General features: G+C 34.5%; 4 protein-coding genes across 6 annotated transcripts in view; 2 read left to right on the top strand and 2 right to left on the bottom strand.

Moving 5' to 3' along the window:
* LOC143921412 (uncharacterized) overlaps positions 1–13202 on the bottom strand; it is a 193256-nt gene that overhangs the window by 23454 nt on the left and 156600 nt on the right. The gene's annotated exons all lie outside the window — the stretch shown is intronic.
* LOC143921428 (uncharacterized) overlaps positions 1–13202 on the top strand; it is a 339615-nt gene that overhangs the window by 322048 nt on the left and 4365 nt on the right. The window lies entirely within an intron of this gene.
* LOC143921417 (diphthine methyl ester synthase-like) lies at positions 3624–5259 on the top strand. 2 transcript variants are annotated; one of them, XM_077444722.1, is made up of 5 exons: positions 3624–3831; positions 3911–4093; positions 4152–4323; positions 4720–4854; positions 4928–5259. In XM_077444722.1, exons 1-5 carry the CDS (start codon positions 3697–3699, stop codon positions 5122–5124), a joined length of 822 nt encoding a protein of 273 aa, XP_077300848.1. In that variant the 5' UTR covers positions 3624–3696; the 3' UTR covers positions 5125–5259. The 2 variants fall into 2 exon arrangements, with proteins under 2 accessions (XP_077300848.1, XP_077300849.1); XM_077444723.1 differs by having other exon boundaries at positions 3649–3831; positions 4934–5259.
* LOC143921431 (rap guanine nucleotide exchange factor 2-like) lies at positions 8307–10519 on the bottom strand. 2 transcript variants are annotated; one of them, XM_077444739.1, is made up of 2 exons: positions 9899–10519; positions 8307–9605 (listed from the first exon to the last, which is right to left on the bottom strand). In XM_077444739.1, the coding sequence occupies exon 2, from the start codon at positions 9594–9596 to the stop codon at positions 9090–9092; it is 507 nt and encodes a 168-aa protein (XP_077300865.1). In that variant the 5' UTR covers positions 9597–9605; positions 9899–10519; the 3' UTR covers positions 8307–9089. The 2 variants fall into 2 exon arrangements, with proteins under 2 accessions (XP_077300865.1, XP_077300864.1); XM_077444738.1 differs by having other exon boundaries at positions 10223–10519.

The raw sequence follows: 13202 nt of genomic DNA, 5'->3' as shown, positions 1-13202 counted from the left end.
TTTTCTATATCTTGGTGTTGTTCGGTCGATGTCTCAAAATCTGTCAATTTCCTGTTCGAAATGAATATTGGAATATATAGTCGGGTATTTTATCTTTCATTTGTAGTAATTTTCAGCTTTCAAATCTTTTGACTTTTGATTTAAACTGGACGACTACTTAGAGAGATTTGAAAGCTGAAAATTACTACAAATGAAAGATAAAATATCCGACTATATATTCTAATATTTGTTTTGAACAGAAAATTGTTAGATTTTGAGAAATCGACCAATCAACACCAAGATATAGAAAAATCGCGCGATTTAAAAAACACATATGTATATCTCCGAATCTCGAGCCAATCAACATTTTTTTTTTTACCAGATTTGTGTTCAATGGGCATATATCTATAAGAAAAGCCATATCTTGTCTCTGAACCAAAAAAAAATCGCCATTTGTCGAACAGTGTTATGGTTCAAGATTTGTTGCCTTAAAAATAAGCACTACAAAGAACTGACGATCTTTTGTTCAATATTAGACTAAAGCTAAGCTCAAGCAACTAAAGTATTAATTATCATAGATTGTTTATTCTTCCAATTAAAAATATTAATTGACTTTTAAATCGACCTGTACACATGTACATATACATCTTCATAGATTACATAATATGGCTTGTATAATTGTGAAAAATACCCTACATTTGTTAGAAAACCAATTAGCAATGATGAATTTCCTTATACGCGAATCTTCACGTAATGCTCTGATCTGCGAAGCTGTAAAATCCAGGCATTACATATGTATGTATATTGTCAGAGAAAATGCATGTACACAATTTCCACAAGTCGAAGATACATTTTGCGATAGAAAACGTTACGAGTCCATTAAATCTGTTCTTATGACAGGGGCAGCTTTCAAAACTAGTGCGAAATGTGGCCGTGGAAGGATTTTAGCAGGGAAATTATTCAATAGTCAATGGTTGCGTCATATCCTACTTCCTTTTAAGCTCAGCTCGTCTAGATTTATTGTATTGTATTATATAAATTATACCTGCTTCACAATGCTCTTGATTAATTCACTGCGATGTAATATTGTATTAATTTGTTACCTTGACGTATTACGATCGAAAATTGATATAATACGAACATGCATTATAAAATCAGCTGAGAGAACTTTTCAAGACGCATTTCATTTGTAATATTGACTTTCTCTAGCTTTTTTGACGTAGGACTACATCCGTTCGTTAGGGACATGTGTACTAGCAGACTAAAATTTAAATGATTGAAATTTAAAGATTACCATACGATGTATCTTTTTTGGTGAAAAAAGTCGTTTTCCAAAAAAAATGAAATGTTAGTTGTGAGTTATTGAGTTTGGAATAGGAAAAATAGGAAAAATATCTGACTATTGATTCCAATACTCACTTTGAGCGTAACAATCCTAAATTTTGAGTTAAAGACCGCAAAAGCCAAAAAACTAAAAATCGCGCATTTTTTTTAAACGCTCATATCTCGTAAACGATCACCCACCAACAAAAATCAATGTCATATTCGAATCCAGTGGGTCAAACTTAGTAAAGGTTGGTTAGTCTCCGCTCTGGTAACTCAAAAACGTGATATTTGTTGCTCAGTGTAACTAGAAGTTGTGATTTCTCGACTTTTTTTGATTCTCGAGATTCGAGAATCTCCTTTTCTCGGAATATTTGAATCTCGAGATTTGAGAATCTTATTTTCTCGAAATATTTGAATGTCGAGAATTTGAGATTTTCTTTTTTTGTTTCTCGAGATTCTCGAGAATTCTCGAGAAAGTATAATTTTTTTTTAATATAGTGAATTGATTTTTTTAGCATATAAACTTGACAACATACAAAAATCATAAGGACACAAATACTACATACATATGTATATTATATCAGGGGCTTACAACTTTATTAAAGACATGACGAAATAAAGATATAGAGAGATATAATAGAACATTGAAAAGAAAAATTATATAAAAAAAAAATATTATAAAAGAAGGCATAAAAAGAAAATAAAAATATACAAAAGTAATTTAACAAGTATACAAATCAGTCAGTTTATTGAGCAAAAACATGTATTGATAAATTAAGAATATTCTCGATATTTTCGAGATTCTAATAAACGATTTCTCGAGATACGAGAATCCCGAATTTTCATAATAAAATATTCTCGAGAAATGAGAATCTCGAAATTTTACAATAAAATATTCTCGAGAAACGAGAATCAAAATTTCTCGAGAATTCTCGAGACGAGATTTCTCGATCATAACCTCTAAGTGTAGCCTTTAGATACTAGGAGGTATAAATAAACTGTCGATTTGGATTTAAATTTAAAAGTAAAGAAGATTTGAGCGTCCCCGTTTTAATTATGGTAGTACTTAGTTTCAGAGACAAATCCCAACGCATTTTATTAAAAGAAACGTTTTGTTGAAGCAGTATTACTTGATATTATATAGATTTCATTTTACTTCCTTCCCGAGTGTCATAATAAATTGCCTAAAATAAGGAGACCATTCGTACTGATTTCACCAAGCAGTGCTGGTTTTTTGGGTATCTGTCCTGGTAAGTCGTGAAATAAAATCAGTACATTTATTTATGTAATAGATGGATAAATACACAAATTCTTCGGCGAAAATGTATATTTATCAAATTAGTCAAATGTTGTTTCGGATGACGGATTTTTTACTTTGATGAACAATATATATCCCAGTGATAAAACGTAATGAATCACTAATTGATGTGTGGGAACCAGAGAAATGTAATAATAATAGAAGGGCACTTACGAATAAATAATTTTTGTCAATATTACGCGGTACGTCTCTATAAATAAGCTACAACGCACGGAATACAATCGGATCAATGTACTTATAAAAATGTATCCCACGTTGTTTATTGTGTGGTTTTGAATGCATTGTGCAGTTTTTACCGATGCTTGCCCATCTTGCGAGTAATATAAACAAACGGAGAAGTTTTTATCGGACACACGTCGAGGACCAAGCATCAAATACGACTGATGCTAAAATTGTTTAGGATTGTCTGTGAATAATAGTCGCTTGACAACAATATGACGCTTAAATCCACTTCCATTAATATAGCATTTCTCTGGTGGGAACGTCATAAATTGTGTATTTTTCAACCGTTATTAATTATTTTTCGCGAACATTTAAACAATCCCCCACGTGCCAACGGAGGTGCGCGAGAATAGCTGCTATAAGTTATTAGTGAACGGGAGCTTTCGGAAACATTATAAGATTTTTATATTGGTTCGGTGATTACTAGTCAAGTGTGAACCGGTCACAGGACAATCGGTCGCTCTAGATCGGTCACACGTGATCACCCATCACACTAAAACTGGTCACACTCGAAAATTGGTCACGAAAAAACTGGTCACACCCAAAAATTCGACCAATTTTTAATTTTTGGGTGTGACCAGTTTTTTCGTGACCAATTTTCGGGTGTGACCAGTTTTCTCGTGACTAGTTTTAGTGTGACGAGTGATCACGTGTGACCGATCTAGAGCGACCGGTTGTCCTGTGACTGGTTCACATATGACTAGTAGTCCGTTTACCTTTATATTATAGCTTAAAAATTCTACTAAACAATGACAGTTGTATAGCATAAAAAAATAATGACACAGTTGGTAGCATGCAATCGCACAACTGTCAAACTTGACGTGTGTCTGAAGTGATTTGAAACAGACGTGATGTTATTCCTGGTAGGTCTAGGGTTGGGAGACGCGCGCGACATCACAGTGCGAGGCCTGGAAGCCGTTAAGGGTTGCCACAAAGTATACTTGGAAGCCTACACTTCCCAACTCACCGTCGGACACAAAGCCCTAGTAAACAAACGTCACACACCGCACCGCTCCACGTACATAACCTCACTTCACACCAAATAAACAATAACAACCATTCCAGGAGGAGTTCTACGGAAGGGAGATCATCGTCGCCGACCGAGAACTTTGCGAAAGTGGCACTGACGAATTACTCAACGGTAGCAAAGATCAAGATGTTGCACTACTAGTAGTCGGAGACCCGCTCGGAGCCACTACCCATACCGATATACTATTAAGAGCCAAGCAAAAGAACATCCCATACAAGGTAAATTCTAATTGACAATTTCAACTCTCATTTAAATACTTAACCAATCTCATTGCAGGTGATTCAAAATGCTTCTATTATAAACGCCGTAGGATGCTGTGGATTGCAGTTATACTCTTTTGGAGAAACTATATCAATTCCGTTCTGGACCGATAATTGGAAGCCCGATAGTTTCTTTGATAAAATTCTAGGCAACTATACAAGAGGCTTACATACACTATGCCTTTTAGGTATTCAAATTATAGACTTTAGTCTAATCGGTAAAGGTTCAGCGCCGGGTCAATGTGTGTATTTGATGTTTGAGCTTCCGTTTCGCTCGCATCCATATTCTCAACATTTTGCGTATGCAATTCACTATCATTTGGATCCACAAAGTTCTCTCGGTGAACCACAAACGAGTGAAAAACGAACAAAAACTGGCGTGGCGGCCATTTTGAATCTTACATCAAATACACACTGAAAAGATACTGAACCTTCGCTGTATAATCAATAGTATAATAAGGGGACCGAAAAGTAATCAAAACCTTTCGACGAGCTCTTTCACAGTCAGTTTGTGTCAAGACACGGTCCAGTAAACCCAGTTATTGTTGAAAATTAACTGTTTCTATTGCTATTCCAAATTTCAGATATCAAAGTTAAAGAACCCACTGAGGAGAGCTTGACGAAGAAAGTCAAAGTATATATGGAGCCGAGATTTATGTCGACGAGTCAAGCATGCCAGCAATTAATAGAAATTATACAAAATAGGACTGAAAATACAGGTGATAATAAATAAAAAATGCCCCATTAGTATATATTGTGTAAATTTATAATTTTATTGTTTCAAAATTATAGTTTCAGATCTGACGGTGGACTCGTTGGTCGTCGGCTTGGCCAGAGTCGGCGCGGAGACGCAGAAAATAGCCGCCTGCACGATGAGGCAAATGTGCGAGACGGATTTGGGCCCGCCGTTGCACAGCCTAGTGATACCGGCCAGAGTTTTGCATCCGCTCGAGGAGGAATTCCTCGAGCAATTCAAACTTGATGTATGATAAAATGTGGATACGATTGAAAAGTACGACGACGGAGGATTGCAGATAGAAATTTTATTTCAATAAATATTTTTATAATGGATTCTAAACATTCATTTTGTATAGACAATATAAAAATCATTATTACAGTCTGAGAATGTGTGATGCGATTGTATTCATATATATATATATATATATATATATATACAGTAACGGGCGATGAAAGGTGTCCACCTCGAAAAAACTCATATTTTCTTGTTTTTCGGACTTATAAACGATTGTATTTATTTTTTTTGTTTATTAAAATTGCATTTATGAAGTTTGAAAGAAATTCAAGTAGTAATGCGAAGAAATTAAAACGAAACTACAATGTTATTCAAATTACTAGGAGTCGGTGATGTATGGAAAGATTTAGTAGTGTAATTAAAAATTTTTTTTTTCATAAAACTAATGTATTAATAAAAAATCTAAAAATCACATTTCATTTATTATAATAATACTTATATATAAAATTTGTTTCAATATTTGATTGGCCCCCCCTTATTTTTTATATTAGCCTCAACTCTTCGAGGCATTGATTTAATTAAATTTTGAATATATTCATCTGTGATATCGTTATCCCATATATATTTTATTTTTTCAATTAATTCTAATTTAGAGGAAGGTTTCTTATTATTAATTTTAGAACCCATTATAGCCCACAGGTTCTCTATTGGGTTCAAATCCGGACTGTTACCCGGCCGTTCCAAGGGCGAAATGCCACTTTCCGCAATGAAGTTCTTGACCTAAAATTTTAGATAATAACTTAATGATATATTTTTATTTTTATTTGTTGATTAGGATACATAGCAATAAAAAAAAAGATTATTTACAGTTTTGGCAAGATGACATGGTGCAGAATCGTCTTGAAAAATGCATTCAGATTCCCACGCATAGTGCATTTCTATTGCTGGTATCAAATGTTCTTTTAAAAATTTTTTATATGTTTCGGCGTTAACTGTCCCATCAATTATGGCCAATGGACCCACCCCATGGAAAGAAAAACATCCCCAGACCATCTGCCCCGCACGGTGTTTGACCGTAGGCTAAATACATTCGTCACTCAAACGTTCGCCCGATCTTCGTCGAATGTAGTGGATGCCATCGGACCCAAACAAATTAATTTTGCTTTCTTCCGAGAAGATAACACGCCTCCAGTCCATTTCCGTCCAATTAATAAATTTTTTGGCCCAATTCAGTCGTTGCATTCTTATTTTCTTGGTCAAAAATGATTTTTTCGCCGGTATCCTGGCAACTAAACTGTATTCTTTAAGGCGACGACGTACAACTTCGACGCTGATTTCTTTTCCCCCAGCTGCTATAAACTCCGATCTAATTTTCACAGCACTTTTGAACCGGTTTTTGTAGACACATTCTTTTTAAGAGTCTATCTTCGGCGGAGTTGGTCTTTCTGGGCTTTCCCGATCCTTTTTTCCTCTCTAGGGATGCTGAATTTTTATATTTTCTTATGCAATTAAGCACAGAGGTCTTACTGCATCCTACTTTCTGAGCGATGTAGCGAGAACTAAATTTTTCTTCAGCCAGAGTTAGAATTATCGCTATATTCGCTTCGGTTAATTGTTTTACACCCGACATATCGTACACAAAATCACTTCAAAACGTGCTAATCCTTCGAAAAACAGTGGTCAACTATTTGAATACCTAAAGATAAGGATCCTTTTCAACAAAAAAAGGTCTTTTACCTGAACATCTGACACGCAAAAAAAATGTACACAAGCTTTTGTCCCTTTTCTATGGGTGGACACCTTTCATCGCCCGCTACTGTATATATATATATATATATATATATATATATATATATATATATATATATATATATATATATATATATATATGGATAAATATGTGCATTGGAATAAAACTTACGTCTAAAAACTTTGTCATTTTCAATAGAGATTCTTATTAATTTAAATAATTATCATAATAATATACAATGTCTCAAAATATAACTAATTGTAAGAGAGTTTACATTTGAACTGAAACATAATACCGTTTTCTTGCCTCTTCTTCGACCGCTCGTCATAATGCGATCTTGAAAACTCTTCAAATTTTATATTCTATGAGTCAGATATTTATACATTTATAAATTATTAAATTCTTATTTACATCATCATATTAGATAATAATTTAATTATTATATATATATATATCATTATTTATATAAAAAAAAAAAACAATAATCCGGTTTTTTAAACATAATAGACAAAAAGATTGTACCGTTTTTTTGTATATAAATGTAGTATGCATTGTTTAAAATGTGCAAACATAAGTTATAACCGTGCCATTACGAGTTAAAAGCTACAAACTATACACACCAGCCGTCGACTGGAAAGTTCACAGGGTAACAACAGAATACATTTAAAGATAATTTTCACATTACTAAGTTTCTAAAAAATCTTTGGAATTCTTCGCACGTTTCTTATGGGGTAACTTAACGTATGGCCGTTAGGACACTGAAAATGCGCGAGTTTCGAAAATTTTATAAAATCTTTGACGCTACCTTAAAACAAACGAGAAGAACATTTTTTCAATACAAGTAGTGATTTTTTTCGCACATAAAATCTGAGATAATGTAATGGAATGTTTATACATATAAAAAATTTAATTTTATATACAAATATATCTGGTACCGATTCCGATAAGCCTCATTTCATGGTGCGCAAGCACGATTATCTATAATACAAAACTATTGAGTCATCATCACATAAATATAGACAGGTGCGATTTAACTGTACATTGAGAAAAATACTTTGTATCTTAAAATAAATGTTTTGTGCATTAAAATTTGGCATTATTTTCGGTGCATTATACAATCTCGTATTGTGCATCGAATAAAATATTTTGGCACTATAAAGTGACAATTAAATAATAGATTTTAGCATTAGAAGATACAAAAAGTTGCAACGTTGCAGTCTTCCGCTATTGACAATAATTGTCAACTGTCAAAAGTGTCAACTTTTGTGTGAATGATGATGTCAGGTCATCGAGTCGTAGGTTTCGCAAGCCGAAGAGTAATTAAAAAAAGAAGGAATCCAGTAGAGAGAAGCGTTGGTCGTTGTCAGTTCGTATTTTGGTAATCGCGATGTTGTCATTTTAATGCACATTTTATCCGCTTTTTAAGTAGCAAATATTTTTTTCAATGTCAATTTAGCCAGCAGTTTGGCTTAGTGATAGCGTATATATTTAGCATCACTGAGGTCATAGGTTCGTGTCCTCGCCACTGCTGGTTAGATTTGGGGGTTTTGTGACTCCAAATCGATCGTTTCTCTATCAGAGTTTGCCAATTTTATCTGATCATTGCTGAAACGGTTCCTGAAAATTGGTATTAAAAAAATCTAATCCTGTTGTCACAAAAATCTGCCTGTGTATAATTTGTATTAATTATACACAGTAATCTGAAATCCATAGATGTCACTATGATTATTATTTCTGATTTGTTTATGTATTTCATTATTTTTATATTCTATATATTCTGATTGTATATGTATGTATTACTGTATTTCTGATTTCTGATTGTTTATGTATTTCATTAACGTACACCCGTCGCATTGGAGCAAATCTGTAATGGCGAGTGTGTATTGATTTGTGACAATAAAATAAAATAAATAAATAAAATGTTCAAAGCAAAGTTTCTAATGCAATCTGAACAGAAACTTTTTTTAATGTATTAAAATGTTTTTAAATGCACATTTTTATTTTATAAAATGGATGTTCGAATTGTTACCAATATAAACCATTGGGTTTCCAGAAGCACTTTTTTCAGTATTAAAAATTATTGATAAATGATGCGTCAGCCCTTTCAGTCACGTCCCCCGTATGACGACGTGTCCTTGATTGGCTTCGTTCCGCAGCTCCGTGATCATGACGAGATGGCCGCCTTCTTCGTGCCGCCTCGTATTCTCCACGCCCTGCTGCAAGATACGGTATTAGTCTATCTGCGTGATGCAGACGAATTGGCAATCGTCGCATCTGGTCGTCATGATGCCTCGATGGTGCAGCTTCTCCAACGTCGCCTCCAACGTGCCGAAGCTGTCTCCGACGCGTAAATTTTCAATCTCTCCGCTCGGGTGTTTGATTTCGACGTGTCCATTGATGAGAACGAACCACGAGTCGTGTTCCTCGCCGTCGTTCATCACTATAGTGCCAGCTTTCTCGACGACGGCGAACTCCATGAGGGAGCAGAGAGCTCGTCGAACAGTTAGAGTCATGTTCGTGAACGCCTTCAGAAGCTGGGTGAATTCTAACAAGGTTTCCACGTCGTCTTCGTTCCTCTCGAAATGATCTTTTTCGAGGCAGTCTCGAACGGCGTCCCTCACCGTAAGACTGACGGTCTCCTCGAAGTCCTCCTCTTCGTCCGAGTCGACGATGGACTCCAGCAGACCGGATAGGTCGAGTTCGCCGTCCATGTCGAGGGAGCTGTGCACGGACGTCATCTCTCCAATCTGAAATCAAACCGATACAAAACATTAGTCCAAAATAACGATATCTAGAGATAATACATAATATCACATAAGCCTTTCTTGATATTTTGACTCATTCTTAAATATTTTACGATTCATTCTGAACAAATATTTCAACTATGCAATTATATCTATGTAAAATCGATTAGATTTGATTACAATGTAACAAACAATGATATTCACGTATACATATGTAGGAATCTCGTCATCGTCATCGACATCGAAACATTCGAGAATATTCCACAACAACAAACCACATTCCTCGCAGAACTCACCACACAACACGTGCACTTCTTGGAATCAATCGCCAGTTCCTTCGAGAATGATCCACCCTTCACACTCGAGCGGAACGAAACCCAGACGACGCACACCTGCAGTCATTATATTAAACTCAAGCGGAACGCCCCTACCAGTCGAGTGGAACCAAAACGGTCGAAACACGCCGCCACCATTAAACTACATCGAGCGGAACGGCGCCAATCATTCCAGAAAATTCTACGCCTCGACAAAAGTGCATTCCTCGTTTACGCATCAACAACCACTTCCATCAATCATTCCAGAAAATTCTACGCCTCGACAAAAGCAAATTCCTCTCTTACGCATCAACAGGGACACGGACAATTGGGCGCCCAGGACGATTGGTCGACCAGTGTTACTCGCCACTGCGACAACTGGACGACGAGACTGGCGGACACTGCGTCAATTGGGCCCTGCGTCAATTGGGCGCCCATCGCACTGGGCGATCGTCGACTGGGCGATGGCGACTGGGCGACCTGGGCGCGTGGGCGACCGCCGACGCGGCCCGCTGGTGAAGTGGTCGCCAAGCTTACGTAAACTCTGCGTTTTGCAAGGAACGACCGCGAACGGAGCGTTATAGGAATTTCCGATGCACTGACAAATATTCTACCTACATACATATGCTTTATACCGCTTTATTTTTCGTTTCAGTTTTACCAATTTTTCGTAACAACACGAATCATACTATTAATTTTTTTCGCTATATTATATTACATTTGCTGGAATTTTATATTAAACGTACTTTTATAAATACATGTGTAGCACCTTTTCACAAAAAATAATTGTAAGATGACAAATCATATGTACCTACATATTCTCCAAAATAATATAAAAGAAAAATGATCGATTGAATCTTTCGCGCAGTGCTTTTAGTTTTTTTTCAAATGGACACACTTATTTTTCTTTTAAATGTTATATTTCAGTTTTATCAATTGGATAAATTCACACTCTATTCTCAATTTTCTCAACACTGTATTACATAATAACAAAATATTTTCTAATAGCGATTCTCAAAGTTTTCAAGATTATATTTTTTTTCAATGATGAAATACGTTTACGAAAAAAAAGCGCATACTTAAATTCGTTCGCGGAGCTCGAATAATTTTTTTCGGCTTTTCCCATAATTAAATTATTACATCGTTTACGATTCGCAGAGGCAATTCTCGAAAAAAATAGCTTTTTAAAGTAATTTTAAACATCTCCCGTTCTATGGTTATTGTTGAAAATTACATTGAGCCACAAAAAATCACGTTTTTTAGTTACCAGAGCGGAGACTAACCAATCTTTACTAACTTTGACCCACTAAATTCGAATATGATATTGATTTTTGCTGGTTGGTGATCGTTTACGAGATATGAGCGTTTAAAAAAATGCGCGATTTTTACAGTTTTTTGGCTTTTGCGGTCTTTAACTCAAAACCTAGTATTGCTGTGCTCAAAGTGAGTATTGGAATCAATAGTCAGATGTTTTTCCTATTGATTGTGATATGGCATTTCTTTAAAATACTTATAATTAATTGTCTAGCAAATTTTAAAAGTCAAAAATATATTTTTTTTACGGATTTTTTCTCCGTGCTATTTTGCATTTATTTGGCAATTTTTTTATTTCACCTCGTTTATAAGGATTGGTTTTCTATTTCTATATTTTTTATTTTTATCTAAACGTACTAACTCGAGCGGTAATTGCAATTTAAATGCTTTCGTTTTTGTTGCTCAGTGTTATTATAGTCACATTAAAATCTATATGATAGTTTATAGTAATTAAGGCTCATTTCGTTTATCAATAATTTAATAAGGTATATTTTTACTAATTAATATCTTTCACTTTTGTAAATTCGAAACATACATACATATGTATAACGAATTATGTTTACATCTATAACTGTCATCCAGCGCTCATCTGTTCATCTAATGTATAATTTCTTTAATAATATTTTATGCGTATAAAATATTACAAAGACCTTACAAGAAATTATATATTTTCAAATATTTGGACCGAATGAACGAACTCATTCAAAACGTTTTTTTTTACTATGAGTGGCAGTTTTATTGCCTAAAGATAAATAATACCGCGTCTCATAGGCTAGGCTACAGATGCTCTGCAAGTCATTTTGATAAAAGGGTTCTCAAAACGACTTTTGACAACTGTTTCTCGAACTACTTTTTTTCTTGATTGTTTTACATGACATGTTATACATACATATGTAAGGTTTTTCAACGGGTTTTTGCGGTATCATAAATTCATGGCCCTCAAATTTGGTTTAAAATAATGCAATGACGTAAATGATTTTATACCCTTTATCCTTTTATTAAATTCAAATTATTCTGAAATGGTTTTCATCCTTTTTTCAAAACCTCTCCGATAAAATAAACGTTTTTTATTCCAAAAAAAATGGCAAAGTTTCAAAGCGATCGGAAAAGTTTTAGGAGGTTTGTCCAAAACTAAGATAAACCTTGTAATTTTCAAATGTTATAATTAGCATGGAAATAATTTTTTCAATGTATGTATGTGTGTGTTGTATGAATGTACATACATATGTACATATGTTATTTTGAAAATTTTCAATTTAATATTTATTTTCATTATTCATCAATGAAAAGTAAATCAAAAAACTTTATTAATACTATGATTTGATGAATATAATATATATAAAAACGGACTGTCGCTAAATATATTTGTATATTTGTATGTGACGGACGATCAACCAGTCAACCAGTATGGGGAACAAATAATTTTTTTTTTCATATTTTTCATTTTTTTCATATTTTTCATTTTTTCAGTTTTTTCATTTTTTTCATTTTTTCAGTTTTTTCATTTTTTTCATTTTTTCAGTTTTTTCATTTTTTTCAGTTTTTTCATTTTTTTCAGTTTTTTCATTTTTTTCAGTTTTTTCATTTTTTTCATTTTTTTCATTTTTTAAGTTTTTTCATTTTTCAGTTTTTTCATTTTTTTCATTTTTTCAGTTTTTTCATTTTTTTCATTTTTTCAGTTTTTTAATTTTTTTCATTTTTTCAGTTTTTTCATTTTTTTTCGTTTTTTTAATTTTTTTAGTTTTTTCATTTTTTTCATATTTTTCATTTTTTTCATATTTTTCATTTTTGTGCGTCGGTGGCGCCGGGGGCGCTAGGGGCGAAGCCCCCGGGGTGCCGAAGGCATCGGGGGTGCTGGGGGCGCCGGAGGCGTCGGCGGCGCTGGGGGCGAAGCCCCCGGGATGCCGAAGGCATCGGGGGCGCTGGGGGCGAAGCCCCCGGGGTGCCGAAGGCATCGGGGTGCCGAAGGCAT

The sequence above is a fragment of the Arctopsyche grandis genome, chromosome 13, assembly GCF_051622035.1.
Source record: "Arctopsyche grandis isolate Sample6627 chromosome 13, ASM5162203v2, whole genome shotgun sequence".
Lineage (NCBI taxonomy): Eukaryota > Metazoa > Arthropoda > Insecta > Trichoptera > Hydropsychidae > Arctopsyche > Arctopsyche grandis.
Note: the sequence above shows the minus strand (reverse complement) of the source record. Positions and strands in the feature narration are given on the sequence as shown.